This window comes from Myotis myotis, unplaced genomic scaffold (genome assembly GCF_014108235.1).
Source record: "Myotis myotis isolate mMyoMyo1 unplaced genomic scaffold, mMyoMyo1.p scaffold_m19_p_2, whole genome shotgun sequence".
Taxonomy (NCBI): Eukaryota; Metazoa; Chordata; class Mammalia; order Chiroptera; family Vespertilionidae; genus Myotis; species Myotis myotis.
The window spans coordinates 14,453,807-14,479,459 of NW_023416324.1; the positions used below are offsets into that span (position 1 = coordinate 14,453,807).

General features: G+C 45.6%; 2 protein-coding genes and 1 long non-coding RNA gene across 6 annotated transcripts in view; 2 read left to right on the plus strand and 1 right to left on the minus strand.

Annotated features, from left to right (window-relative positions):
• Positions 1–10,789, minus strand: part of RHCE (Rh blood group CcEe antigens) — a 32,246-nt gene extending 21,457 nt beyond the window's left edge. Inside the window, exons 1-2 of one of the 4 annotated variants that reach the window (XM_036350263.1) lie at positions 10,551–10,779; positions 2,994–3,183 (exon numbers count right to left, since the gene is read on the minus strand). In XM_036350263.1, the coding sequence (XP_036206156.1) occupies positions 2,994–3,183; positions 10,551–10,695 (335 nt within the window). In that variant the 5' untranslated portion in view covers positions 10,696–10,779. Of the gene's footprint in view, positions 1–2,148; positions 2,296–2,993; positions 3,184–10,550 lie in introns of those variants that run through there. The other 3 variants (XM_036350261.1, XM_036350262.1, XM_036350264.1) reach the window with 3 other exon arrangements.
• LOC118676402 lies at positions 1,503–3,078 on the plus strand. Its single transcript, XR_004974096.1, has 3 exons — positions 1,503–1,575; positions 1,709–1,801; positions 2,961–3,078. It is a non-coding gene; the product is annotated as an uncharacterized LOC118676402 (long non-coding RNA).
• Positions 10,790–18,886: 8,097 nt separating the features above from the next.
• The window catches only part of MACO1 (macoilin 1), a 60,593-nt gene continuing 53,826 nt past the window's right edge, over positions 18,887–25,653 (plus strand). The window contains exon 1 of the mRNA XM_036348211.1: positions 18,887–18,966. Within this exon, the coding sequence (XP_036204104.1) occupies positions 18,887–18,966 (80 nt within the window). The remainder of the gene's footprint in view (positions 18,967–25,653) is intronic.

Below are 25,653 nucleotides of genomic sequence, written 5' to 3' on the forward strand. Positions count from 1 at the left end.
TGCTGTGCAAAACTTTAATTTGATGTAGTCCTACTTGCTTATTTTTTCTTTTGTTTTTCTTGCAAGGGGAGATATACCAGAAAAAATATATTCCTAAGAGCAATGTCAGAGATTTTACTACCCATGTTTTCTAGGATTTTTATGGTTTCAGGTCTTACATTTAAGTTTTCAGTCCATTTTGAATTTATTCTTGTGTATGGTGGAAGGAGGTGGTCTAGTTTCTTTTCTTCTTCTTTTTTTTTTTTTTTTTTTTTTGGCACATATCTGTTCAATTTTCCCAACACCATTTATTGAATAGACTGTCTTAACCTCATTGTATATTCTTGGCTCCTTTGATATATGTTAATTTAACATATAGGAGTGGATTTATTTATGGCTCTCTATTCTGTTCCATTGACCTGTTTTTTTATCCCAGTACAAAGCTGTTTTGATTACTATAACTTTGTTGTATAGTTTGATATCAGGTAGCATGATACCTCCAACTTTGTTCTTTTTTTCCCTCATGATTGCTGTGGCTATTTGGGGTCTTTTGTGGTTCCATATAAATTTTAGGATTATTCGATCTAGTTCTGTGAAAAATGTCATTGGTATTTTGTTAGGGATTGCATTGAATCTAGTGGTTGCTTTGGGTAGCATTTTAATGATGCATCATTTTAATGATGAACATTTTAATGATGCAAATTCTTCCTATCCATGAACACAAGATATGCTCCCACTTATTTATTTTGTCTTCAATTAATTTCTTCAAAATCTTATAATTTTCTGAGCACAGGTCTTTTACCTTCTTGGTTAAATTTATTCCTAGATATTTTATTTTTTGATGCAATTGTAAATGAGGTTTTCTTAATTTCTCTTTCTGATAGTTCTTTATTGGTGTATAAAAATGCTACCAATTTCTGGATATTAATTTTGTATCCTGCCACTTTATTGAATTTATTTATTAGTTCTAGTAGTTTTCTTTATATACAGTATCATGTCATCTGCAAATAATGACAACTTAACTTCTTTACAATTTGGATGCCTTTTTTTATTTTTCTTGTCTGATTGCTGTGGCTAGGACTTCCTCATTTAAATTTTAATCCAAGTAACCCTCTGAAAATGGTGCTAGGGTACCACTCAGCCTCTCCATCTTACACAGGAGCACACTGAGACTAGAAGAGGAGATGTTTTTGGCAATGACCACACGGCCAGTTAATGACACACATGAGGTTCAAACCTAGTTGGCCTGATTCAAAGACTGTGCTCTGAAGTCTGCACACAGCTCACCCAGTGCTTGCTGCCAATGTAGGGTCCCGCTTAAGGTCAAGGACTTCACAGGGAAGGTCAGGGGGCAAAGGGCAAGGGGAGGCGTCTCACAGGGACCAGGAATTATTTAGAATCCCTTACTATGTGAGGAAAACAAAGGACAAAGCTGAATAAGTCAGGGCTCTGCCCTGAAGGAACTGGTCATGGATGACTCAAGGCTGAACCAACTCCCTGCCAAGTCAGGCTCCACAGCGCGGGTGAGGCTGAGGGAGAGGACCCATCGGGGAGGCAGGCCGGGGCGCCACCCACCAGCCCAGTCCAGCTGGAAAGGTCAGGAAGGAACCCATTGTTCACATCTGTGATGCCAGGCTCGCCAGGGGTCACAACTGGGGAGGATCCACTGGTCAGAGGCGGGGCAGGGAAGTTCACTCAGACTATAAATGACCTCTTCTTGTCTTTCTAGGTTGAGTCAAGAACAAACAGGTCCCTGCGGGCAGGACCTCAAAGAAGGGAGCAGCCCAGAGATGCCTGTGGACTGAAACACAGGAGGCTGAAGGTCTGTGTGGCATTATGCCCAGGCAGCAGGGACACCAAGACCAGGGCCACCACTGTCAGAGCCCCCCAGAGTGCCCTGTGTTGCATCCCATGTGATTACTGGGGTGATTGAGTCCCCATGGGGGTTAGTGCTAAAACTTTCTAGATAGAAGAAAAAATGTGGAGAGTATTTTTTTTCAGGGCCAGTAGGGAGCTGACTATTCTATGTTTCATATCCTGACTACCTGGAGTGTGACAAAGCTAAAGCCATGTCACCACTTAGCTGTGTGACCCTAGACAAGTGCCTTACCCTCTCTGAGCCTGTTTCCTTGCCTGTACACCAGGTTAGACCTCGACTAGAAGGCTTACACAAAATCGTGTTTGTCCGGTGCCTGGCTCATAGACAGATGTTCCACAGCAGTGCTCAGAGGCTTAGCAGGGTCTTCGAGGGGAGGATGGAGTGGCCTTGAGAGGTGGCCAGTTCCACAAGATGCCTAAAATGGTATTTACCATCATCTGGGCAAGACAGAGATTCGGAGTTCCATAAAACAAACAAAAATAATGCGTTTTAAGGAAAAATTTTACCTCGTTCCTCCTGTCAAGTGCTAATATCATTTTAAAAAAGTGTATAGCTCAATATATTAGTATATACCTGTGTGTACCCATTACTCAAGATAACACAAATAACATTTACTGTACCCTATCAGGCTCTTTGTGCTCCTTCCTAATCAATAACTACTGCCTTCCCTGGGCAACCATTATTCTGACTTCTAGTAACACGGGTTAATTTTTCTGGTTGTTAGAATTTCATATAAATGCATCTAAATTGATCAAAATTGATTTATAGAAAGTAAAGCTATGGCTATATCTTTTTGATCAGCATTTAAGGACTGAGACTACTTCTTTCTTTTCAAGAGACTGTCTTGCTGAGTGTGACGTTTCTATTTCTTTTTGTCTTAACTCTATTAATTTTTATTTGAATCCTTATTAACTGGGTAACTTTCCAAAATTACACCCAATAATAAAGAAAAGACTTAGGGATCTGAATTTGCATTTTAGATGAACAATGAGCAATTTGCTACTAGAGGTATGTCCTAGATATTGCATAGGTTTGATGCTAGGAAGAGAAGTAGACATCTGGCTTTTCTGGAATCCACCCTCGCGGGCCCCATACCCTCCAGAACCCAAAAGGAATCCAGCAGCCATGGGGTTACCTGGACAGTTTGATGACCACTTTCCAAGAGGGGGGATGTTCCAGAAAGCCATCCAGCAGGACTGCCCACTGCACCCCGAGGGCCAGCATGAAGAGGTTGAAGGCCACGCTGCTCCAGCCGTATCTCCACAAAGACGAGGTGAGGAAGCCCAAGCCGAGGGCCGCCATGACCATAACATCCTGTAAGATGGCTAAGGGAGGCGATGCCGAGGAGGAGGAAGAGAAGCAGACGAGAGAGAGCAGTGATTTTCAACCCTTTTCATCACAGGGCACCCAGAAACTAATCACCGAAATTCTGCAGCACATCAAAAAATACATTCTATTTTTTTGCCAATCTGACAAAAACAGTATAATTTTGATTCATTCACACCAGAGGGCTATTGTTGTGTTGGCTGTTGTCATTTTAAAAAATATGTATTTTTATGGATTTTAGAGAGGAAGGGAGAGGGATAGAAACATCCATGATGAGAGCGAATCATTGATTAACTGCCTCCTGCATGCCTCCCATTAGGGATTGAGCCTGCAACCTGGGCATATGTCCTGACCCGTATTCAAACCGTGACCTTCTGGTTCATAGGTTGATGCTCAACCAGCGAGTCACACCAGCCTGGCATATTGTCATTTTTTTAAATTTGGCAATCTAAGGGGAGAGAGGTCAGTGCCCCTGACTCAATAGTCAGGTACTGCAAGCTTTAAAAAATCTTGTGGTGCACTGTCGATGTGTCTCAGTGGTTGAGCATCGACCTATGAACCAGGAGGTCACGGTTCAATTCCCAGTCAGGGCTGCTCTGGTTGCCACCTCGATCCCTAGCAGGAGGCAGCCGATTCATGATTCTCTCATCATTGATGTTCCTATCTCTCTCTCTCCTTCTCTCTTCCTCTCTGAAATCAATAAAAATATATTTTAAAACCATTATTGTGGCACACTGGTTCAAAATCGCTGAGGTAGAGGGTTGCATGAAATTAGAGTTTTACAGAATGGCAGCTGGTAGTGATATTAAAGGTCATTTGAGAGTGCTTGGTCAAGTTACCTCACCTCTTTGAGCCTCAGTTTTCTCATCTGAATAATGGGGATAGTACATGCATGCCATGCAGGGTTGAGGGAAGGATTAGATGAGCTAAGCTGGTTAAGCATAAAGTCAGAGCTTGCTTGGCCCATTTGTGAGTGCTCAGGAAATGTAGCAACTATTGCTATTATTAAGCATGATGATATGAGCAAGTGTAGAGCCTCAGGACCAGTGCTTGGCACATACTAGTAGCTGACACTCAGGAAAGGTAATTACTGCTGCTATTGAGGACCCGGTTCAACCTCCAGATCTCAGCACAAGAAAATAAGGCCCAGGAGCCAGTGGCTTGGCTCAGATCATGCAGAAAAGAGGGAAGAGAAGCTCGTCAGCGGGGGCCCAACATTGTTTTAAGCATTTTACACAGACTATCTGGTTTAGTTCTCACAACAACCCTCAGGGTGGGTGCTATTCTTATGATAATTTTACAGATAGGAAAACTGAGGCACAGAGGAGTTAAGACACTGGCCACAGCCCGGCCTGTGTGGCTCAGTGGTTGAGCGTCAACCTTTGATCCAGGAGGTCACGGTGCGATTCCCGGTCAGGGCACAGGCCCGGGTTGTGGGCTTGATCCCCAGTGTGGGGCAAGCATGAGGCAGCCGATCAATGACTCTCTTTCATCATTGATGTTCCTATCTCTTGCTCCCTCTCCCTTCCTCTCTGAAATCAATAATATATTTTTTTTAAAAAGAAACTTGCCTCTCAGCTGGTAGAGCCAGAATGTATACCTAGAGGACCAGCTTTGAAGCCTGTGCCTTTAACTAAAACACTATCTTCCCTTTAGTTTTGTCATCTGTTAAATGGGAAAAATACTCATACCACCTTTGTCAGGCCGCCAGAATCCAGTGGTATAGTGCACAGAATCACTCTGAACAGGAAAGACTATTTTATCAACAAACACCCACTGCTTTTACACGTGTGTAAATGCCTGGAGAGAGGTCTTGAAGGACTCCTCCCCCCACCCCCACCCCCCGCCCATGGAGGTTATCTCTGGTTTGGGAGAGTTTTACTTTTAAAGATTATAAACAACTTAAAAAAAAGCAAAAGAAAAAAAGCATGGCTTTGAGTTTAGACAGTTCTATTTGACTCCAACTCTATCATTCCCTTTAGGTAAACCATATTAAACTGCCAATATTTGGCCATTTTTGATGTTTAAAAATAGCAGTTTACATGTTTCAACTTCACAGTCATGTGGCCTTGTAGGTTGCTTACTTCCCTCATCAGCTGAATATTGGCAAAGTGCTTGGCACACTGCCTGGCACATGGAGAACACTCATAACCAGAACTCTCCAAAGTCTCAAAAAGCCCCTTCAATTTACATTTAAACTCACTTTCATTGCAGAAAACACGCCTAGGGTCTTACATATGGGGCTTGGGTGGGTGTTGATGTTCTCAGATCCATCTGACAACACTGGGATGTAGGAGACCCCTGAGGACCACCATGGAATCCGGGGACGTGGGGAGTGGGTGAGAAGTGGGCATTCAGGAGGATTCAACTTCCTGCACCTTCTTCTCTGACATGAGGGAGGGGTGCAGGCAACGTCTCATTCTCCTGTTTGCATCCTCTTAGAAATGGGGGTGGGATGGAGGTGAGAGGGGAGCATTTTGTAGAGGGGTTCATCCTGGGATTGTTCAGATTCCTTCAGAAGCCAAGCAGAAAACCATGTGTGGGAAGGGTGCAATGCCTACTTGGGAGTGGTGAGGCCTGTAGCCAACTGGGCACTGCACACCCCACTTTAGATATTCAAATTCAATCTTTTCTTAAACACTGCTGTTAAAAAAACCATACCTGCCATTTGCAGCAACACTATATGCATAGGGTTCAGACTTATTGAAGATTTCATGAATAGGGAGACCCTTCAATTTCCTCCCATTCTATATGATAAAAGGCTAATATGCAAATTGTCCCCTTGGGAGTTTGACCTACCTGGAGTTCGGCTGCTCGCTATGATGTGCGGTGACCACCAGGGGGCGGCGCAGAATGAAGGAAGGCCCCGGCCAGCAGCAGGGGGAAGGAAGGCCCTGATCAGCTCTGATCGCCATCCTGGCCTAGGGACCCTCCCCATGCACGAATTTCGTGCACCAGGCCTCTAGTTTTATAGAAAGAGACCAGGGAAAGCCTGTGACTTCCCCAAGTCACACAGCATGCCAGCAGGCACGGTGCCCTTCCACAGGCTAGGCCATCTCTTGTTCCTGTTTGCCCTCACCTCCCTAAGGGACCTTAGTAAGCCCCTTGCCCTCTTTGGGCCTCAGTTTCCCTATCTGTAATACCTGGGAGTTGGACTTGATATTCTCTAAAGACCTCGCTGCTCTGGGATATGCAGAGGAGGGGATCAGTATGGAAGCACACGGGGTCGGGGGAGAAGGGTAACCAGGATTAGGGCAGAGGTGGGGCCCTAAATGTGAGAAAGATCTTGGGTGAGGGTTTCGTCAGGCATAGCAGCCACCGCTGCTGGGTACAGGAGCTCCCCCCCCCCGCCCCCATGGCCCCACACTGTCCCTGAGGGGAGGTGTGCTTCAGCCAGGGGGATGGGATTAGGGTGGCAGTTTCTGGGAGCTGTTGACAGAGCCCATTCACCCCACACTGGTCAGTAAATAACATGATTTCAGGCCCCCTCTTTTCTCACCCCCTGCTCCCTCCCCCTTCCTCTCCCAGGGCACTAGGCCCACACCTGCTCCTCCCACATCTCACTGCCTGGACCCCCCTTCAAGGCTGGGTCCCAGCTCCAGGTGTCCTCATTGGCGTCAGCCTCCACCTCTCAGAGCCTGTGCTGCACCTGCATCAGCCGCTGGTCTGATAAGCTAGTGACTCTAAGGTGTTCCTGGCTGATAAGGAATTTATGTGCTCCAGGGGCCCCAGTGACTGGGCGCCCGAGGGGAATTTCACCATCTAAGGCAGGCCTTCCGCAGATGTTTACAAAAGTCCCAGGAGCCTGAGATGAGGCAATAATTACTATCGTGGTAACAGCAGGCACATACAGGTTGCCCTCCACATACCAGCTTCTGTTCCAAGCGCCTGACAGCCTTAACTGGCAACAACCTCACACAGTAGGTATTACATATTATCATCCCCATTTTACAGATGGGGAAAGGGAGGCATAGAGATGCCAAGGTCACACAGCTAGCAAACAGTGGTGGGAGATCTGAATCCCGACTATCCGGGCATAATCACTACACCATCCTGCCTCACCATATAGCGTATAAAGTGTAATGGTGAAGAGTGTGGGCCTCTGAGGGAGTTTGTTCAAGTTCACGGCTTGGCTCTGCCTCTGTGTCCCAGCCTTCTAATCTGTAAAATGGGTATGAAAACAATGGTGCCTGATCAGAGGATTGCTGTGAACATTGAACTCTCTGGTTAGCATTGGAAATCACTGCACTTAGCACTGGATGCATGGTAAATACTAGTACGTATTATCCCATGCCTGCCACTTGTTAGCTGTGTGACTTTGGGTAAGACTGTACCCCCCAACCCCCCTCGGGCCTGGATGCCCCAGTGATCCTGGCTCTGTGTTCCCACCCACCCTTGCCTCTCCTTCTGGCCTGTCGATACTACGGCCGCACCATCAGCTCTGATGCCAGGACCTCCTTCTGCCTCAGACTGTGGGCTTGACCTCCACACTGTGTTCTCCACTGCTGATTGGGAAGATTGCTGCAGCCCCGACTGGGACCATCCACGGAGCCCTGTGCTGCCTTCCCCTCCCCACAGACTCTATCCCACCCTCATCCCTGCAGCAGAGAAAAAGAGATTCCCAACCAGAGGAGAAGCCAAAGCTAAGATGTGGAAGGTACCAGGATTTGGGGGTGTTCCCATGTCACTGGCAAAGCCCTCTTGTCTTTCAGTAGCTCTTCCTCCTGCTTCTGAGGAGTACAGGGGGAGGACCTAGGTGGTAGTCACAGTGCAGGGCCCAGGCTGCACCCCCACCCCCACCCCCAATTTGGCAGTCTTAGAGCAGGCTCTGTGTGACAGATTGTTACAGTAATGCCTCCAATGAATCATGCCTTTTAATGTAGATCCCTCCCACCCTGGGTTGGGCCTTGTGATTTGCTTTGGCAAATGAGACATTAGTAAACATGATACAAGCAGAGTCTTGAAAAGTTCCTGCACATTGGGGCTTGCCCTCTGTTACTGCAGTAACTCTTCTGTTGCCATGTGAAGAATTCCGGGGCTCGTCTGCTGGCAGCACCCGGGCTAGCTGCCAACTAGCTAGCTATCTGACATGTGAATGAGGCCATCCGAGGCTATCTGCCCAGGTAATCCTCCAGGCTGGAGTTACATGAGTGACCGCAGGTGAAACCAGCAGAAGAACCTCATTGCTGAGCCCAGCCCCAGGTGCTCAACACACAGGCTCATGGTCATGAGCAAATTAAATGGTTGCTATTTTAAGCCACTAAGTTTGGGAGTGGTTTGTTCTGCAGCAACAGATAGCTGATACACTCTGCCTTTCTTGATTATCTCATAGGCACCGAAACTCCGGGCCTAAAATGAACATATCCTTATCCATTTGCCCCACAATCTGCCCTTCCCCTTGCTTGTCATCTCAGGAACTAGCACCTCCATCTGCCAAACCACACATCTGAAGCCATCTTTGACAACTCCATTTTCACCAAGTGCAGCTGATTTTACCTCCTAAATATCTCTCAAATCTCTGACTCTGCTTCTCCTTCTCTCCCCTTGCCCATCGGCCTCATCACAGGTTACCCAGACCAGTTGTCATCAGGGTAGGGAACACACCTCAGGAGATGCTCCAGAGAGGCTCAGACAATCCATAGAGGCCGGAGGAAGATACTAGCACCTCCAGTTTTACTTAATTTTATTTATTTATTAGTTAGTTAGTTAGTTAGTTAGTTAGTCAATCCTCACCTGAGGATATTTTTTCCTTTTTTATTTTATTTTTTAGAAAGAGTGGAAAGGGGAAGGGAGGGTGGGAGAGAGAGAGAAAACATTCGTATGAGCGAGAAACATTGGTTGCCCCCACCAGGACTGAGATTGAACCTGCAATACACACAGTGATTCCTGCTGTGCTCTCCGCCTTCCATTTTCACATGATTAACTCCTGCTGAGCCTCCGCGACCTGGCTGGGTAGTCATCTTCCCACTTGGTTGTGGGCCCTCCTCTGTGCGTCTATATAAAGTAGGTGTCTGAGGACACTTTATATCCACGTTAGCAGCACAGCATAGGGGTAAAGACCCTGGAGCCATTCAATGAAGTTGGAACACCAGCCCCAATGCCTATTGGTTATATGAGAAGTGACTCAACCCACTATAAAATGGGGTCATGAAGAATAATGGCTAAGTGCATGCAAACTAAAACCAAGCTACCTGAATTGAAATGTGCTGTGCTATTGCTAGCTGAGTGACCTTGGGCAAATGACTTAATGTCCATAGGAAAAACAGAGATCGTGAGAGTGCCTGTCTCCTGGGGTTATTGTGAGGCTTCAGTGAAAGCATTTAGAATAGTGCCTGGTATATAGTAAGAGCTCAATAAATACCAGCTCTAATCAGCATGTGCCTGGATCCCACACTGGTTGTAATAGAGGGATGAATGAATGAATGAATGAATGCATTGAATTACACTGTTTTGGACTGAGAAGAATTAAAGTAAATGGAAATGAATTAGAACTGTGCCCAGGCCTCGTTTGCCTGTAAGGGCCCCCTGTGCCAGCCCATTAAGTGGTGTAGGGGCTTCCCTCTCTAAGTCATCTCTTTGTCCTACTTTCCACTGCTGGGGGCCTAGGAGTACCTTCCCTCTGCTTCCAGTGAACTAGTCATTTGGCATCACTGAGGAACAAGCAAGGACTCAACCAGACTCAAGGGTCAGCTTTGTCTCAGGAACCTCACAAGGAGATCTGTCCATTATCATGAGATGCTTGAAAACTCATCTCAATTTTTGTGAAAAACAAAAGCCACACCACGGTGGACACCTGTCTTGTGGACACCTGCGTTGCTCTCATCATCATCTGTAAATATTTTTAGCTGTATATAAAATAACAACCATCCTACACTCCCTTTCAGCTGTACTTTATGGCTTTGGATTTGCTCACAGAATGCAGACTTTTCAGCCTCAAAGTGAGAAGAGGGCTGGGGATGGAGAAGGGGCAATAGACTAAAGCTTCCAAAAGGTGGTCGATACAGAAACGAGCATGAGAGACCTTGAAAAGATAACAAAACCCCAAAACCCAGCAATGTGAAGTTCTGCTGCTAGGAGAGAGAAGTTGGGGGAAGCAGAGAATGATGAAGACTACTTGTCAAAGGGAATTCTGGGAACACAGAAGCGGAGGCTCCTCACTCTGTTCTGAGAAATCAAGGCAGGCTTCCTAGAAGAGGTGATGCCTACATTGTTAGCTGCATCTTTGTGCAACCTGTGGAACAAGATCAGAGAATCCCTTTCCTTGGAGACTTGGTGGAAAGGACCATTTAGGCTCCTGGAGGACCACAGACCTCCTTTGCCCCCGCCCCTATTTGCCTCTGTGACCACCTCCCCTCTGGGCACTCACCTCCATGAGTCACCACAATCTTCGGATCCTTTGAGGAGCTGTCATAGTTGGCGAAAAAGAAGAAGATGACAATGAGAGCCGCCTCCAGTATTAAGGTCCACAGGGGCAGGCAGCACCGCATAGACCGTGGGTACTTAGAGCCCATCCTGGGTGCGTCTCTGTGCGTGGTTCTGCGGGCACCGGCATTACCCCTCTGTCCCCACACCCCTTTGAGGGAGTGATGGGGAGCCACCCGCCAAAAGCCTTATCTCCGGCTGCAAGGCTGGCTCTGTTGGCCTGTCTATGAAGTTAACATGGGAGCAGAGAAACTATGACAGGGTGGGGGAGGAAATGCATGTATTCCAACATTCATTCATTTATTTATTCACTCAACAAGTAGTTGCTGCATTCCTACTAAGGGCAGACGATGTGCTCAGTTTAAAAGGGGGCATTCATTCACTCGGCCCCCAACCATAAGAATCCTCCTTTATTCATTTCTTTACTTTATCCTCACCGTAGTCCTGCAAGAAAGGCAGAGAATGGATCAACAATCCGTTTTACAAATGAGGAAACTAAGGCTCAGAGGAAGCTTTAGATTGGCAAAATTGTACTTTAAAACTTCATCTAGGGCAGCAGTTCTCAACCTGTGGGTCGCGACCCCTTTGGGGGTCGAATGACCCTTTCACAGGGGTCACCTAAGACCATCGGAAAACACATATATAATTACATATTGTTTTTGTGATTAATTACTATGCTTTAATTATGTTCAATTTGTAACAATGAAAATACATCCTGCATATCAGATATTTACATTGCGATTCATAACAGTAGCAACATTACAGTTATGAAGTAGTAACGAAAATAATTTTATGGTTGGAGGTCACCACAACATGAGGAACTGTATTAAAGGGTCGCAGCATTAGGAAGGTTGAGAACCATTGATCTAGGGCATCTAGTGAGCTCCTAATAGAATGTATTAAATGAGAATGAATGAATAAATGAATGAAAGCAAGGAATAATACTGAGCTCTAGGGGGGATATAGATATGCCCCATGGAGAACTAACTCCTTAGAGTTACACAGATGAAGTTATTTATATTTGAATCTGTATTTAAATCCACTTATTTCTAAACTAGAGGCCTGGTGCACAGATTTGTGCACCGGTGGGGTCCCTTGGCCCTGCCTGTGCCCTCTCGAAATCTGGGACCCCTTGGGGGATGCAGGAGGTCCAGTGCACAGATTTGGCCCAATCCCCACAGACCAGGCCGAGGGGCCTCTAGTATGCATAAAAGATCTTTGGTTAATCTCTTCCAGCCCTCCCCACTCTCCCCTTTCCTCTGAGATTCATCAGTCTGTTCCATGTTTCCATGCCTGTGCATTGAGCGTCTGCCCCCTGGTGGTCAGTGTGTGTCATAGCTACTGGTTGAACAGTCACTTAGGCTTTTATATATACAGATCTTTTAAGGGTAGGTGGGAGAAAAGAAAGGAGACTTTGGCCCAGTAAAAACCTGGTGGGAGACCTGGTCACTTCCTCACAGAGCAGCCTAGGAATCTGCTAGGGGCATGAGCACTTAGAGGAAAGACACCAGCATCCCCATCCCACAGTGGTGGACAGTCCCTGAAATGGGATTTAGGCCAACTGATTTCTAATTCCGACCCTGCAGCTAATTTCTCCCGTGACCCACATGCATGTGCCTAGCAGAAGGTCTAACATAGAACAAGCATCAACAAAGGAGGGAGGGAAGAGGAGGAAAAGGAAAGAATGACATAAGGAAAGAAGGAAGGAAGGAAGGTTACTTTTATTTTAGATGCTTTCGGGAGCTAACATTTACTAAGCGTTTACCATTGCTAGGCACTGATCTAGGTGCTTAACATGTGTGGACTCAGTTGATGACACTGTGCGATGGGAACTATTAGTCATAGAGTACAAGTGAGGAACCTGAGGTGCAGACAGGTTAATGAGTTGCCCAGGTTTACAGGGCTAGTAAGTAGGAGAGCTGGGATTTAAACCCAGGCAGTCTGACTTGTGCACATGAGTGTTTAGCCACTTAACTAGCCCAGATGACTTCGAAGTCTTCTTCTAAAGTCTAGGAATATAGGATTCCTAGCCCTCAGCTACCTCAACAGTAAATAAGGGAGCAGGTGCCCTGACTCCTAGAGATCAGAGATCAAAAGTCTCCATTCCCCTCATGATCACCTGGTTCTGATTTCTGGCCTTTTGCTGGCCATCAGCACTTCCTATGACCTGGGTATTGTAAGGAAGGACTCCGCTGTGTGGAGGAATAAATGAATGTGACCCCTGTTGGTCTGGGTCCTGTGCCAGTAGCTTGTAAAGCAGGCAGTCAGACCCACTTGCCCAGGGGCACCAGACGTCAGCCAGATGAACACAAGATTTCCAGCCCCTGTGACTGCAACCCCCGGACGGTTGTGTTTCCCAGCTGACAAGCTCCGTGTGAACGGCAGCTGATTCCATGGGACCCCAAACACCTGTGCATCCTGATTCAGCCCCAGTGAGAGCCTGGCTGCTGGACAAGAGGGCCAAGCTCCTCGCTGAACAGAGAAGCTTTCTTTAATAAAGGAAGCCCCCCCCTCCCCACCCCCGCCTGGAGTTGGCCTCTTCCAACAGGTTTGTTCAAAGGGGAGTTGTCTCTCTTCTCCTCTGACTCTTGCAAAAGTCCCCTGGTTTCTGACAACAGTTCCAGGTTGTCTGCAGATCTTCAAGGCAGGTCACCTGGAAACAAAAAGCACAGGGGATCCAGGGCAGCTATGTCATCAAACAAATAGAGTTAAACGTTATTGTTGAGTAGGTGGAAGGTGAATGACTTCACTGAGCCAGTCTTTCAACTTTTTTTGTGTTTGTTTGACATTTTTCATAATAAAATGGTGGGGCCCTAACCGGTTTGGCTCAGCGGATAGAGCGTCGGCCTGCGGACTGAAGGGTCCCAGGTTCGATTCCGGTCAGGGGCATGTACCTTGGTTGCGGGCACATCCCCAGTAGGGGGTGTGCAGGAGGCAGCTGATTGATGTTTCTCTCTCACTGATGTTTCAAACTCTCTATCCCTCTCCCTTCCTCTCTGTAAAAAAATCAATAAAATATATTTAGAAGAATAAATAAATAAAATAAAATGGTGGGAAAAGAGCACGTGTGCACCCGCTGCTCTCTCTGCCTGAAACACTCCTCCCAGCAGCCATCAGATCCACGCCCCAGGGGCTTTTGACTGTTTAATCTTCAGCACCTGCTGCTCGGTCCATAGTAGATATTCTCAATACATAGTTGTTGAATGAATAAGAGCTGCCACTTCTGGAATGCCAAGCTCTGGGCCAAGACTTTTGCATCCATTGTTTCATTTAATCTTCCCCGAAAGCTTGTGAGGATAGGCATCACCACTTTCATTTTACAGGTGAGGAAAGTGCTGCTCAGAGAGATGAAGCGAGTCCCCAAAGTTACACGGCGGGCAAATGGCAGAGCTGGGGCCCCACTCATGTCCACCTGATGCCACTGCTTGTGTTGTGAGCTGCTTTGCAATTCCGCCTTCCCTTTCCGAAACCATTCACAGTCTCCGTTTCCGGAGGAGTCAAATGAGATGCGCTTCTCTGCTTTCCTCACAGGGTTATTATAAAAAAGAATATGTAAGCATGCTTGGCACCTGTGTCATAGAAAGGAAGGTGGGAAAATGGTGCTATGACTGTATCATCCTGGTTTGAGTGGCTGGTGTGATGACTCAAGTCAGAGGGACTGCAGCTTTCACATGTGATCATGCATTTTGTGTAAAAACAGGACTCTATGAGAATAGCTCCCATGCCCTCCTCACCTTGGTCATGGGCAGTGACTAAGGAGGAACATCGTGCCTTCATTCTCTCTCAGGAAAGCTTGTCCACACCAAGGGTATGGGCCTGCTCTGGGCACACCTGGGTAAAGTGTGGCTAAGTCAATTATTCATTCATTTAACAAACTTGAGCTTGAGAGTCAGGCAACCTGGGTTCAAATCCTACCTCTGCTGTGTGACTATGGGTAAGATGATCAACATCTCTGAGTCTGTTTCTTCATCTGTAAAGTGGCTTTCACAGTGGTGGGCAGCCTTGGTGAAAGTTTGAGCTCCGAGCTTACCCTTGGTCACCCAGTGCCACTTTATCAACATGCTGGAGTAGAGGCGAGGGATTAAAAACAGGGCCCTGTTAACAGTTATTACTTGCTGTCGCTTACTGCATGTCTGGCCCTGAAAGTTCATTATCCTGGAAGCCTTAAAAGATCCCAAACTGGAAACAGAGGCTCTGAGAGATTCTGTAATTTGCCCAAGCTAGTGGGTGGCCAAGCTGGAATTTCTATCCTCGTCTGAAAAAGCAGGTACTCTTGCCATTTTCCAAACTTCATCTCTGCAGGCTATGGATCCAATCCCCAAGAAGCTTTTCACCTAGGCAGATGGGTAAGCCTCACCCGGGAAACCACAGATGAAGAGCAGAACTGATGGAGATGCTCTGTGAGAAAGCAAAGGCAGGAAGGCGGGGAGATAGGTTGGAGTGGGTTTGAGGACAGTGAGTAGATAAAGCTTGCTTGCCTGGGTAGGCCTGGAAAGGGTCCCCATTGTGGCCAGCTCTGGACTCTGTAATAAAGAAAATGGGTTTTCTCTTTCAGGCCCTGAGGATATTTTGAAGATTTGCAAGTAGGATAAGGTAACAGAGAGCAGTGGTTGAGGACAATGCATTTGGTATAAATTACTTGTTCCTCCTTGGAGTGGGTGTTGATTGAAGGAGTGATCACAGGGCAGGGAGGGAGAGGTCTACCCAACCCAGGGCAAACAAGATGCCGTGTACTTCCTGGAATTTTTAAAAATGTGCTGGAAGACCACCTAATAGTCCCACTATTTATGAATGGTTAAGTTGGTATAGCCACTTGATAGATTCTTCAAACATCAGAAATATCTAGGAAGGGGGTATGATGACACTTAAAAATGCTTATCCTATCTAATAATAGACAAACATGGTAATTGAACGTACCTTCGTTACGCCTCCCATTGGCTAAGTGGCAAGATATGCAAATTAACCGCCAGCAAAGATGGCGGTTAATTTGCATACGAAGGTGCGGAGCGGCGGAGCGAAGGCTGAAGGCAGCTCCAGCCAGAGCAAAGGTCTGGGTCCCCGGTGCTGGAGGAAAACCGGTGCTGGCAGCCAGGGGAAGGGAAGCCCTATTGTACGAATCTTTTCGTGCAACAGGCCTCTAGTATTAAATAAAGAACAGAATACAAACTTGAGTATCTAGTATGATCACTATTCTGTTGAATAATAATAACATAATAGTAATATCAGCCATAGAGAAAACAGGAAAAGAAAGAAAAAATAGAAAATACTAACAGGACAGTGGGTGTGTTAAGGTGATGCAATGCATGGGTGTTTTTCCCCCCCTCCAGTGACTTTTCTACATCTTACATTTTCTTTAATGATATACATTCATCTTTTTCTCTTAAAAAAAAAGCACACCACCCTAGCCGGTTTGGCCCAGTGGATAGAGCGTTGACCTGCAGACTAAAGGTCCCAGGTTCGATTCCGGTCAAGGGCACATTCCCAGGTTTTGGGCTCAATCCCCAGTGGGGGATTAATAAAAAATATATTTGAAAAATAAAAAAAGCACACCAACTTTGCTGGGTTTTTTTTCTAGTAGTGATTTTGTCATATCTACATTGCAGGGGAGTAATTGTTCCTGGAAAGGGGACCTGACCCTGAACGGGCCTAGGGTCAGTTGGTAGTGTGTGGGTTCTTGCCTTGGTGCAGGAAAGATTTCATAACATGAGTCCAGGTGACTTTGAGGGAATGTTTATTAAAGCTGGGGACAGTGAAACAAGGAAGGGCTTGGCATAGAAAAAGCAACAGGAGAGACCTAGTTGGGGCTGCTTTGGTTCTCCAGAAATGTTACAGGAAAGAAATGAGTGGACAGTGCTTTAGCTCACTGGGAAGTCAGAGAAGATAGCATTTACGAGGTGGCTGTAAACTGCTTGGCCATGTAACTCTGTCTCAGGGCCCTGGGGACAGGTTTGGGGAATTAGCCCGGGGAGGAGCTATCACTGCCCATTGCTCCCCTGGTTTCAAGTCTGGTGTGGTCGTAGAGTTTAGGAGAGGCATGCCTATGGGGAAGAAGGGAGGGGAAAGAAGGGAAGGCAAAGCTCCCGGGAGGAGAACACACACTGGGACCTTCTTTTTGAGGGTTTTTAAAGGCTAGGAGTTTAGGGAAGGTCTTGGGGAAGGCTCTCAACAGAATTATTATTATTTTTTTTTACTTTAAAAAATTGTATTAAATTAATTGGGTGGCTTTGGTTAATAAGATTATGTTTCGCCCTGGCTGGTTTGGCGCAGTGGATAGAGCATTGGCCTGTGGACTACAGGGTCCTGGATTCAATTCCAGCCAAGGGCACATGCCTGGGTTGTGGGCTCGGTCCCCAATGGGGGGCGTGCAGGAGGCAGCTGATCAATGATTCTCTCTCATCATTGATGTTTCTGTCTCCCTCCCGCTCCCTCACTCTGATATCAATAAAAATATATTTTAAAAAGATTGTTTCAAGTGTACAATTCTATAATACATCATCTGTAAATTGCGTTGTGTATTCACAATATTCATCAGGTTTATACTGATGTGCCAAAAGATTTATTTCCTTAACTTCATCTGTCCTTGGGTGTGGTTGGCACAAATGGTGATTTATGCTATTTATCCTTTGGTTGGGGAAGAGAAGTGTAAACCATTTACTCTTTTTAAAGATTTTTTTAAATTGAGTTCAGAGAAGAAGGGAGAGGGAAAGAGAGGGAAACAGAAGTATCAAGGATGAGAGAGAGAATCATTGGTTGCTACCTCCTGCACGCCCCAGGGATCGAGCCCACAACAGGGGCATGCGCCCTGACCAGGAATCGAACCAAGACCTCCATAGGTCAACGCTCATGGGTCAACACTCAACCACTGAGCCACCCCAGCAGGGCACCATTTACTCTTCAGTGTCCCTGGTTTAGGGAAGATAGGACTTACTAGATGGCTGTACACTGCTTGGCCATTTAACCGTCTGTCTCAGTTGCCCTATTCCATTGCCAAGGAATTTTCCTGGCTTTTTTACTATCCTGCCTCATAATGAACAAATGAATAGTAGATGCAAAGCACCCAGCACCGTGCCTGGCACAAAATCGCGCACGAGGAGCCTTAGGTGAGAAGAGTTGCGAGCCCAACGTCTCCACCTTCGGGAGCCTGGCCAGGCCCGCCCCCGAGCCATCTCCCGCCTCGTCAGTCCTGGTTCCTGGCCGGAGCAGACACTTCTCCTACGCCGACGCGGGCTCTGTCCAGCAGGGGCGGTGCTCCTGCCGCCCGCCGCCCAGTCCGCCGCCCAGCCCGCCGCCCAGCCCGCCCTGCGGACGTGGAACCCCGGCTGCACCGCCCCACGCTCCACACCAACAGCCTCGCGCGACGTCGCGCGCACCCACGGTCCCGCCCCCGTGACGTAACGCCAGGGGGCAGGACCGAAGTGGCCCCGCCCCCTGCGCTTCCTCCGATTGGCCGCCGCGCTGTCATCACCTCGCGGGAAGCTGGCAGGGTATGTGCGTGTGCGCGTGTCTGTGTGTGGGGTTTGCTTTGTCATTTATACCCCCATCGCGCAGTGACGCGGCCGGCCTGGCCCAGCGGTCCAGGAACCGCAGGAAAGGTCCTCGGCGCTGCCCCTGGAGGCTCCTGGCCGGGAGAGATGCTGCGAGCCCCTTACATAATGACGCGACTGACGGAGCACATGTCAGCGCAGAACCAGCACATGCCCCAAACCCAGGCCTCACTGCTGCCTGTGATAGCCTACAATGAAAATAGCACGGTATGCTCTAGTATGGGTTATACAGAGAAACGCACTCCAGTAATAATGAAGGGTACCAGGCATAATATAGGATGTTATATTTATAGGGCCTATTTATAAGCCTCTACTTAAATATTTTCTGATAGGCCCAGGCACTGGCCCAGACACCATAATGATTGGCGCATTTTTCTGTCCTTCAAAGAGGCGGGTTCTCGAGTTCGTTTAGCCTCAGTAGGCCCTGGGATTGGCCAGCAGCGACGTAGCGGCGCCTTCGATTGGCCCCAAGGGCCGTCCGTCGGAGCCGAGGAGGCGGGGCAGGTGGCTGGCTGGTGCTGGGGCGGGCGGGCCCCGGAATTGTCATTTCTTTGTTTCCGAAGGCGGAGGAGGCTCTGAACCCCCCTCCCTATCGTACCCCCTCCCCCGGGTGCTGGCTCCGTGTCTGCGTGACCGGCCCCAGGGGTAGAGTCCAGGCCCGACGAGGGGCGGGCCGGCGGCGGCGGAGGTGAGAGACGGCGGCGGTGGCGGCAGCACCCGGCCCCCCAGCGGGAGGATGAAGCGGCGGAACGCCGACTGCAGTAAGCTCCGCCGCCCCCTAAAGCGGAACCGGATCACCGAGGGCATCTACGGCAGGTGAGCGGCCGCGTCCCCGCCCCCGACGGCCTGGACCCCGAGGCCCCCGGCCGCTCCAGAGGGTCCCAGCCCCGTTATGTAACCCCGACTAGGCCGCACGCCCGCGCTGGGGGCTCTCCAGTGGAGCGCTGCACTGGGGGCCCAGCCCGCCCGCCGGGGTCCGCCCCGGGGGCGCGGGGCGGGGCCGAGGGCCGCCGGCTGGGCTGGGAGGGAGCGGCGGGCGCGGGCTGGGGGAGCCGCCGCGCCGCCGTTGGAAGCGCCGGGCCCCGGGGGGAGGGGCGGCGAGCCCCCTCCCGGCCCGCACCCCCCAGCCTGCGTCGCACACCCCGGGGGCCGACCGGCCTCCGCTGGCCCAGTCCCCCTCCGGCTTGGGAGTCGCGGGCCTGAGCCCGGAGGCTCGAGGACCCTACGCACGGGGGGCAAGGCTGACAAAGTTGGGAGCAGGCAGTGTCCCCGCGGCCCCGGGCAGCCCGGGCAGGTGACCACATCGCCCCATCTTTCGCTTTCTACTTCTCTGATGAGATCTCCAACTTGGCACGGAGGCCTGAAGCCGATACCCCCAAATCATGCCCTATGGCCCCACTCCAGACTCAGAAAAGGAGCTGATGATCATTTTGTCAACAAACATTATTTTGACAATTACAAGTGGATGGTGATTTTCGAACCTTTTCAAATGGATTTTCTCCAAATTCACAAATTTTTTTTCCCCTCCAAGATAAAGACAGTGTGCTTTTAAAGAGAAATTGAATTCAGTACTGGGGCTAGGGGGTGAGGGGGAGAACAGGTTCATGGGGCAACTTAGTGACAATCATTGCTATTTTCTGTTTCTCAGGATGTTAATTCTAAATGGTACTTGCCTTGATAAAGAAATGATTTCAGTGGAGAAGTAATTAGTTTACAAAGGAGAGTTCTCAGCATGTGGATATAGGTTAAACTGAGTCCTCATGGTGTTTTACAGGTTAGCATATTTCTCTGAGCGGTGGGACTTCTAGAAATATGTGCGGTAGCTGATGACACCCAGTTGCCTGAGCATAACTGTACACCTTGCACATGCTGCTGTTTACACAAATGGAATGATTTCTTTTCGCAAGCAACTGACTGCTGTAAACATTGGGGGTTTTCTTATTTTCATGTTTCAAAGCATTAAGGAGTCAAAGTAAACAGTCCTTGAATATCTTCCTATGTAAGAGCCATAGATCATAGGAATAATTCATTCATTTAACAAATTTCTACACCATATGCTAGGCCTCTTCTAGCCAGGAAGAAGTCAGCATTGAGTAAAACAGACCAAAATCCATGCTGAATTAATCAAACCTGACCGTTTTAACTAGGATTGTAAAAGGAAAAAACTTTTTTTTTTTCCTATAGATTTAATGGATGGGGGAAAGTGCTCTTCAAGTTACACACACTATTGATTCTTGAGTAACAAAATGGCTTTTTTCCCTGGTTATTGAAAAAGATTTGAACAGCTAAATATTAATACTGACTCAAGAATAGAAAAAGTATATAAAGCAGAGTTGGTAGACAAAGGACAACTGTAGCATTGTAATGGCTATTTACAGTAACGATGTACCTCCGTTTATAGACACAAGATTGGGAACCCCGTATTGTTTGCATGTCTGCTGTTGTATTTCAGCTTCTCTTTGTATTTGAACAGATACACCCCGTTTAGTACCTGTCCCATTATAACCACTCAGTCAATGTGAATCAATGTGAAGAGGTGAATTCATTGTCTAATGAAAATTATTTTACTGATGATCTTCTGTAATTTCAATTCTTACATTAAAGATTAATAGTAAATACCGAATGCAAGTGATTTAGAATTTCATATGTAAAATTTTAAGAAACCAACTCTTCAGCTTTCAAATCTGTTTGATTTCCTCTGTGTGGCATTAAGTCAATTGTCAATAAAAGACCTAAATATATTTTTACATCATATATCAAATGAGTGTTTCATTATCTGTTTCTTGGTTTATATTACGGAGTATTGGACTGAAGAATAGATCATAGGTGGTACCCCCCACCCCAATTCTGTTTTTAAGAAAAGATGTAGAAAATTTATAATCATTTCTGAAGCAAACAGATTGAGTGAGCTAGTTATAAATTGTGATGCTTGAGGATTTGTGAATATCAAATTTCTGTTGATCATCAAATTTAAGTCTATCCTAAATTGTTTTTCACACCATTTATTGCCCATCTTGTTTCTCAACATCTACCCAATTTTGGTCTTATTAAACAGAGAGCTTTCTTTTTATTTTTTTCTTTGAGGCTCTGTTGACAGTTTTGACAACTATTGTCCACTGTTTCATAGCATAACCTTTCATGGATTTATATTTTTTTATGTTCTGTCTACACAACTTTCTGAGCTTTGGTGTAGCAAAGAGGCAGCTGTGCTAAGGAGAGTATTGGACTGCTGGCATTAGGAGACCTCGGTCCATTCTCAGAATCCTATCTTAGAAGCAGGGCATCCACAGCTTGGATCTCCAGTTCTCATCTATCACATGAGTTTTAAGGACTAAAGGAGATATGTACAGTTTGTGAAACTATAAGTTCTAGCATGCCACAGAAATATTACTTGCCATGTTATCACATGTTGGGCTTATTCTTGAAAGAGGCAGGAAAGACTATAAAATTTGGTACAACTATAAACAACAGTCGAGTAGTCAAAACAAGGGTCAGTTGCTGCTTGGTCTTGAAAAAAATCCTGTTGCTGATCCGTTTTTAATCATGGGCTCCAATCCAACAATTGTGACAGGTGATTATCAAATGATAGCATTATTGTCAGTATAATGGCTGTGATCAAATTTTGTTTCAGGGGCAAGATAGAAGGAAAATGGATTTTAGACATGATATTAATGTTAGCTATATTTAGATATATGCTCATTATTTGAGAATTGAAATGTTTAGAAATATGTTATTCTAGTCAAGTTAATCAAGAATGAGAGAAAGGAAACAGGAATGGTGATCATTTTCTTTAATATAATTAAGGGCTAAAATTCAGTGTCATTAAAAAAAAAAAATCCGAGCCAACACAGAGCCTGACACAGAGTAAGAATTCAGTGCTCAATAAATATTGAGTGAGTGAATTGATAAATGAATATAAGCTAATCCAATCCACTGATTTAAGAACCTGCATTGTTCAAGGAATTATGGAAGGTCGCAGGATAAGACAGACAGTTCTTTGTCTTCAAGGAGTTTACCGTCCAGTAGGTCATAGTAATTCCTCTTAAATTTTGCAGTGGTTTTGAGGTTCTAAAGAGCTTTGAGTTCTGTTCAAATAAAAATATTTGTGTTGACTTAAATTTTAGTTTGCTGTTTTAGTGGTTCACCTGATACATTAACAGCTTTATTTTGCCCTGTGCTATTTTATGAGGAAATAGATACTTAAGTGAAGGAATATTTTCTAACTCAAAGAGATAGATGTGAAAGTACGATGGAAGTTATGAACACAAGCTATTAATAAGGGAAAGTAGATGAATAATTCTACTGCACGGTGACATTGCAGAGGTCCTCAGTTTTATGGCAGTGGTTCTCTCCCTGAGCTTGCCTTCACACATGCACCAGACAGACATTCCCAACAGTCCTAGCTAATTACGTGAAGTGCTTCTCCAGGCGGAGTGGGGTTGGCGTGCTATGCAGATTTTAAAAGCCTTAAGGGGGTTCTGTGTGAGTCACCCACCTTTCACCTTGCCATACTCCTCACTCCTGTCTACATGAAATTACTGACTTTATAATAGGAAGATGAGGAGATAAGGGGTGGTAAATAGAAGACAGAGGCAGAAACATTTGTTTAAAGTCTCTACAGTTAAAATGGTTCCTTACCTAAGTAAGTATAATAAGAATTTTAAGTAAGTCATGTGTAAGCTTCAGGAAACTACGGCTTTGTTACTGAAGATTGAAGAAAGCACCTCTTCGTTTGTGAATTTATGAATACTTCCTGCCATCGTACTGGGTTGGTTCTGCGTGTAGCATGTTTCCTGAAACTTCGGCAGTGCAATACCGTACCTAACTCTCCCATTTTTATAGCTTAGTGTCGTAAAACTAGGACTGAGGACTTCACTGGCATATATACCTTTTCCCATCTTTGTTTCAGAGAAGAGTTTTCTGGCCTTTAACTTTTTAATTGGTCAATTTGCATCCTTCTCAGCTTCCTAATGTCCTTTTTCAGACCCTTGGCTGAATGATCTGGTCTCTAGAGATTTCACTTTACTGCTTTTCCTGCCTCCTTAATGATGTTGCTTTGCCTCAGCCTAGTTTCAGACTCCTCTGGGCTATGTTTATTAAAGCCACTGGAGGCTGGTGTGACCCTTGGCTGCCTTGATTTTACATGTGTTCTGCAACTGAAACCCCAGATACCAATGTTGCAATCTCATAGGCTAAAAGCATTTTGGTAACTTGGCAGGCTTAACGTCAACAGTGCTGGACCTGACATAAAAGTGACAAATTTGGTATTGTTTTAGAGGGGTGTTGGTACAATGGGATAGCTACAATCGAGAAATTGAAATATTTTCACTAACCTTTCCTGCCAGGTGTTTAGCTAAACCTTTTCATTTGTAGTTTCTATAACATACATTTAAAAAAATCTGCCACACTGGAATTTTGTCCTTAATTTTTGCTGGTAGTGTACTATGTTATAAAAAGAAAAAGTACTTTCCTTCAGCTTTCATTTATGATACTTCTTTTCTGAGCACTCTTGGCAGTTTAGTTTCATTAGATGTTTTGAAAATTCCCTTTACATTGCTGCTACCATTTGAAGCTGGAAAAGAGGGAACATGATCGATTTCAGATTTGCTTAAAAGCTTCCTGTTTTATCAGTGATATTCTTTTTTTCTTCATATTGAGTCCTTATGGCCTTTCTTGAACTCCATTGATGTTTCTATCTCTCTCTCCCCCTCCCTTCCTCTCTGAAATCAATATAAATATATTTTAAAACAAACAAACAAACAAATAAAAAAAAGTGTCAGCCAGTCCCTTTTTACCCACCAGATTTATCCTCTATTAAAAAAAAAATCAATATAGCCCTGGCTGGCATGGCTCAGTTGGTTGGAGCATCCTTTGGTACACCAAAAGATGGCAGGTTCGATCAGGGCACATTTCCAGGGCACATTTCCAGTACCCAGTCAGGGCACATGCAGGAGGCAGCCCATCAATGTTTCTCTTTCATCTCTCTCTCTCTCTCTCTCTCTCTCCTCTCTCTCTCTCTCTCTCCTCTCTCTTCTCTCCTCTCTCCTCTCCCTCTCTTCCTATCTAAAAATAAATAAAATAATCAATATAGATATGACAACAATGCAAAATGTGATCCTGTACTAGGATCTGTCTATATTTGTCTACCTTCCTATCTACCTATCTATCACTATAAAAGACATAAGTGAGATAATTACTAAAATTTGAATAAAGTCTATAGATCACACAGTAATACTATAGTAATGTTAATTTCCTTATATTGATAATTATGCTGTGGTTATATGAGACTATCCCTGTTTTCAAGAAATCTAGGAGTAAAAGGGCATTATGTCTGTAATTATTTTTAAATGGTTTAGGAAAAAATAATATGTGTACATATATATAGAGAGAATAATAACAGAAACTTGATAAAATGTTTTTGTCTTTTGTGAAATCTGGGTGAAAGATATATGGGAATTCTTTGTACTATTTATGCAACTTTTCTCTAAGTCTAAAATTATTTCAAAATGAAGTTAAAAAAATAAAAGTAACACACGTTTGTTACAAAAAAATTAAAGCAGCCCTGGCCAGGTAGCTCAGTTGGTTACAGCGTCCTCTCATATGCCAAGGTTGTGGGTTTGATTTCCAATCAGGAAGCAACCAATGAATGCATACATAAGTGGAACAGCAAATCTCTTTCTCTCTCTATCTCTCCCTCTCTCTTCCTCTCTCCCACTCCCTCTCTTCCTCTTCCTTCCTCTTCCTCTGTCTCTAAAAGCAATAACAACAAAATTTTTTAGAAATTAGACAGTATGACAGTGTATATGTCTAATGCAGCGGTTCTCAACCTGTGGGTCGAATTGTTTTTATCTCTCTCTCCCCTTCCCTTCTTCTCTGAAATCAATATAAATTGACCCCTTTGGCGGTCGAAGACCCTTTCACAGGGGTCGCCTAAGACCATCCTGCATATCAGATATTTACATTACCATTCATAACAGTAGCAACATTACAGTTATGAAGTAGCAACGAAAATAATTTTATGGTTGGGTCACAACATGAGGAACTGTATTTAAAGGGCCAGAAGGTTGAGAACCACTGGTCTAATGTAAAGGACCTCAGTACTCCTGCTCTGGGATGTCCACTGTTATCTAATTTATAAGATAGTTCCTTTTTTTCTATAAAGCAAACGTATTTCTCTCTTAACAGAAATAGGGTTCTATTTCACAGAAAATTTCTTGGCATTTCTCCTCATTTAGTCTCTTGCCCATTTCTTTACCTACAAATTTATTTATTTTTAGCAGCAATATAGCATTTTATGTAGAATTCACTCTGTTCTCTGTGGTCTTCAAACTCCCATTTCTGTGCTCTTTCAGTCGTGCCCTCCAGCCTGTGAGTTCCCTGTTTCTCAGGCTTCTTTCCTATAAATGGTAATAACTACCCTTCCTATTTCACAGTTGTCAGGATAAAATGAGATAATATGAAAGCATTTGGAAAAGTTACAAGTGTAATATAAGTGAAGGTGTG